This window comes from Gavialis gangeticus, unplaced genomic scaffold (assembly GCF_001723915.1).
Source record: "Gavialis gangeticus isolate Ggan-Ray unplaced genomic scaffold, GavGan_comp1, whole genome shotgun sequence".
NCBI classification, from domain to species: Eukaryota; Metazoa; Chordata; order Crocodylia; family Gavialidae; genus Gavialis; species Gavialis gangeticus.
The window spans coordinates 15193512-15196998 of NW_017729004.1; the positions used below are offsets into that span (position 1 = coordinate 15193512).

At 46.7% G+C, this 3487-nt stretch overlaps 1 protein-coding gene across 6 annotated transcripts in view; it reads right to left on the reverse strand.

Annotated features, from left to right (window-relative positions):
* The window catches only part of KMT2C (lysine methyltransferase 2C), a 246640-nt gene that overhangs the window by 25472 nt on the left and 217681 nt on the right, over positions 1–3487 (reverse strand). For all 6 annotated transcript variants that reach the window (XM_019508137.1, XM_019508136.1, XM_019508134.1 and 3 more), the window contains 4 exons: positions 2045–2223; positions 1805–1959; positions 1364–1616; positions 123–262 (listed from right to left, as the gene is read on the reverse strand). In XM_019508137.1, coding sequence (XP_019363682.1) covers positions 123–262; positions 1364–1616; positions 1805–1959; positions 2045–2223 — 727 coding nt within the window. The remainder of the gene's footprint in view (positions 1–122; positions 263–1363; positions 1617–1804; positions 1960–2044; positions 2224–3487) is intronic.

Sequence of the window (3487 nt, forward strand, 5' to 3'; positions counted from 1 at the left end):
TAAGAGACAACAGAAGGATGCATGTGGATGGAGGAATTAAAGGAGGAAATATCCGCTTGAGATGGTATTAGTTGATTTCAGTTGCTATTAAGAGCAAGAAATTAAAATTTCCGCTGTAGTACCTGCTTAAGGAAAGGCAGATCTTTGAAAGATTTCCGCACGCCACTACCAAGAACAACCACTTTGCAGTGAGAGCACCACTGAGGTCTCAGTACTGAGCCTTCTGCCATATTTTGACTGTGATCTTTATAACCAGCTATACCTAAAAAGAAAAAAAAAAAGAAAAAAGAAAAAAAGGGAAACCATGTTAGCATTTCTAACCATTTTCCTTAATGAAGTAGATGCTGAAACACCACTATGTTCTTCAGCAAGTTCATACTGAGATCAGATCAGATCTGATCAGTTGCCCAGAATACAGTGTGTAAGGCAAGCTTTGAACTAGGCACAGAAGGGGAATTTTTGCCTAAACCAGACAAAAATCTTTTACAGATCTGGTGGGAATCATCACGCAAAACCATGTTCTTGCACAGAAGATAAATATGTACATAACATGGGAGTATTTACGTATTTAAATGCCTATTTCAAATTTTCAAATGGAGGAAGTCCCCCAGAACAGCCCATCAGTAGAGCAATTTAAAATTATACTGAGAATACAGTGTACTGTATGGCAACATACTCTCACTGGCAACAAGACGCACAATACAACCTCCAACCTCCAGCAGCCCATGATAACATCAGGAATAGGTCCACATGTACTGATCACGTATGACAGGGATGTCAAACTCTCCCTGGGCTCTGGGCTGAATCCAGAGCAGGGGGGCTCCTCCTGGACCAGATCCATGGAGCCAGCAGCAGCTGTACTGACTCTGGATCTGAGGCAAGCAATGCGGGTGGGGGGATTGGGCAGCAGTGCGGGACCAAGAACAGGCAGTAGTGTAAGGGATTGAGAGGCAATATGGGTGGGGAACTGGGCAGCGGTGTGAGTGGGAGAAGCAGGTGGTGGCACAGGTCTGGGATCGGGCAGCAGTGGGGCAAGCATGGACAGTATCTGCACAGCACTCACTCGCCCCTCTGCCACTGATGGCTATGTCCATCAGGGTCCAGGGACCCCAAATTCTGCAGCATGCAACACTCAATTGGCCATGCCCCTCAACTTCAGGTAGCCCACAAGACTAACTGTGGACCAGATGAAGTGGTGCCATGGACCACACCTGGCCCATGGGCTTGTATGTTTGACACCCCTGATGCAAGATAAAACAGTATCATTAAAACCAACATCAACTAGGTTACTCTGGTGGTCGAGTTCATAAGGCTGACACAGGCAACTACAAAACACTCAAGAAACAGATGTAAGCCTACTCACCATTGCTGTTTGGAGGCAATGGCATATTTGGTTGCTTCAGTCCATATGACCCCACTAATCTAGCAGGGCCCATAGGTCCTGCCTGAGGACCCTGGAGTAGTAAGTGCTGTCTGTATTCCATAGACGGATTTGCTCGGTGACTGTTCATCACTCCCATGGAAGATGGGATATCCGGGGCACTACTAACCTCATAGCTGTTAGGAATTCTGACGTGGAGAAGATTGGAAAATGCAGCCACGACACTGCTGATATTCTAAAACAACAACGGCAAAACACAGCATTATTCATCAGGCAGGGGGTAAACTACACAACAGTATCAATTTCCAAAAGATTATGAGACCGGTTTTACTACATTAACCCACATGTTCATTATTTATATAATATACCAGACACACACAGTGATGGATTATTACCTATAAACACTGAAGTTTATTTCCTTACCTCTGCAGCAGTGGGATGTAATGTAATTGCTACAGATATAAGGCCAGATTTAGGACCATTTTGGGATGGCCCAAGCTGAGAGCCAAAGAAACCAGAACCAGGTAAAGTTCCTGAACTAGGTTCTGATTTTATATAATTCCTCTTTGCTTCAGAACCTTCAAAATAAAATGAAACACACATGAAGTTAAGCTGAAGGAATCTGAATCGAGAGAGACAGGTACTAAGTGCATTTCATCTTACCTTTTCCAGTACTGCTGGGTAGGATGGGAATGATTGGGGATGGTACAGGCTCTGGGGTCTCTTCCTTTACCAAAGACAAATCTGGATACCTACTTATTTCCATTCCCACAACACTTTCAGGAGAGGAAGAAGGAACAAAGCTGTCGGGTGTGTCCCGGTCATCACAGTGATCCTGAACTCTGAGGGGAAAAAATTCAATGCTTGGAAATGCTTTATGGAAAGGTAGTGATGGATTTCAGTCACCAGCAACAATCCACTTGCGTTTTCAGTCTAGTTCAAGTTACTTAGCCATTTGGGAAAAGCAGATAACACAATTATGACATTAATCAAACCATGTCTTCCATGAAACTACCTTATCCCAGTAGTTCAACCCACCATTAAGAAGGGTCCTAACTCAGGGGCTAGCAACCTTTTCAAGCTGCAGGCCAAGAAATCCATCCCCATTTTGGTGGTGCACCACAGTGGGGCTTACTACCCATGCCTAGGGACAGGCCTGGGAGCTGGGCTGGCACTGATTTTCCCAGCCCCCTGTTTTCTGATGGGCATAAGCACAGCTTCCACCAGCTGTACTGGGGGGGTGTACTGGGGCTGGGCAGCCGGGAACTGCACTTGTGCTGCTGGCATTGCTTCTCCCTAGCCCCCTGCTGCCCAGCTGCAGCGCAGGCAGTTTCCAGCTGGTAGGGAGCTGCGCTGAGGCTGCATCTGCACTGGTCCCACTTCTTCCTGCATCCCTGCCCAGCTTTGGTAAAGGCGCAGCTGGAAGCTGCACTCATGCTGCTGCCACTTTTCCCCACCTCCCAGCTGTACCACAGGAGCACCTGGAAGCTGCCTCGCCCTGGCTCAGTTCCCCACTGGCTGGAAGCTGCACCCACATTGCAGCTGGGGAGTAAGGCAGGGAGGAGTGGCGGCCATGTGGGCACAGCTTTCAGTTGCCTGGCCCCAGTGCAGCTCCTCATTACCCAGCCCCAGCATGGGCACAGACAGAGGCAAGACCTTCCAGCTCCATGGGCCAGATCCTGATTGCACGGGCTCCTGTCCTACCTGATACACTTCAACTCTGCTTGCTGGATATTCTTACTATCCAGTTACTACTTCAGCCACTTGTTTATCTTAAAAACATGCAAGGCAGTAACAAAGAGTTGATATTAGTCTTACTTTTTACTTTCTTCTCTATATCAAAGGCAGAGTTTATCTGCAGTGTCAGATACTTTTAATTCAGTAGATTTGCTGTAGATGATAAAAGACCCTTTTTTTCACTCCTAACCTGCCAGTAGGTGCAGACAAGCCCACTCTTGACATGTATTACACGAGAAAGTCTTTAATCGGGGTCGATGGCTACATACTAGAAGAGAAGGTTGCTTGAGATGATTGTATTAGCTTTAATGTTCAAGAGCTTGTACCTTTGGCAGTGCTACGCTTGCTAGCACCATGGCCGAAAGAGAC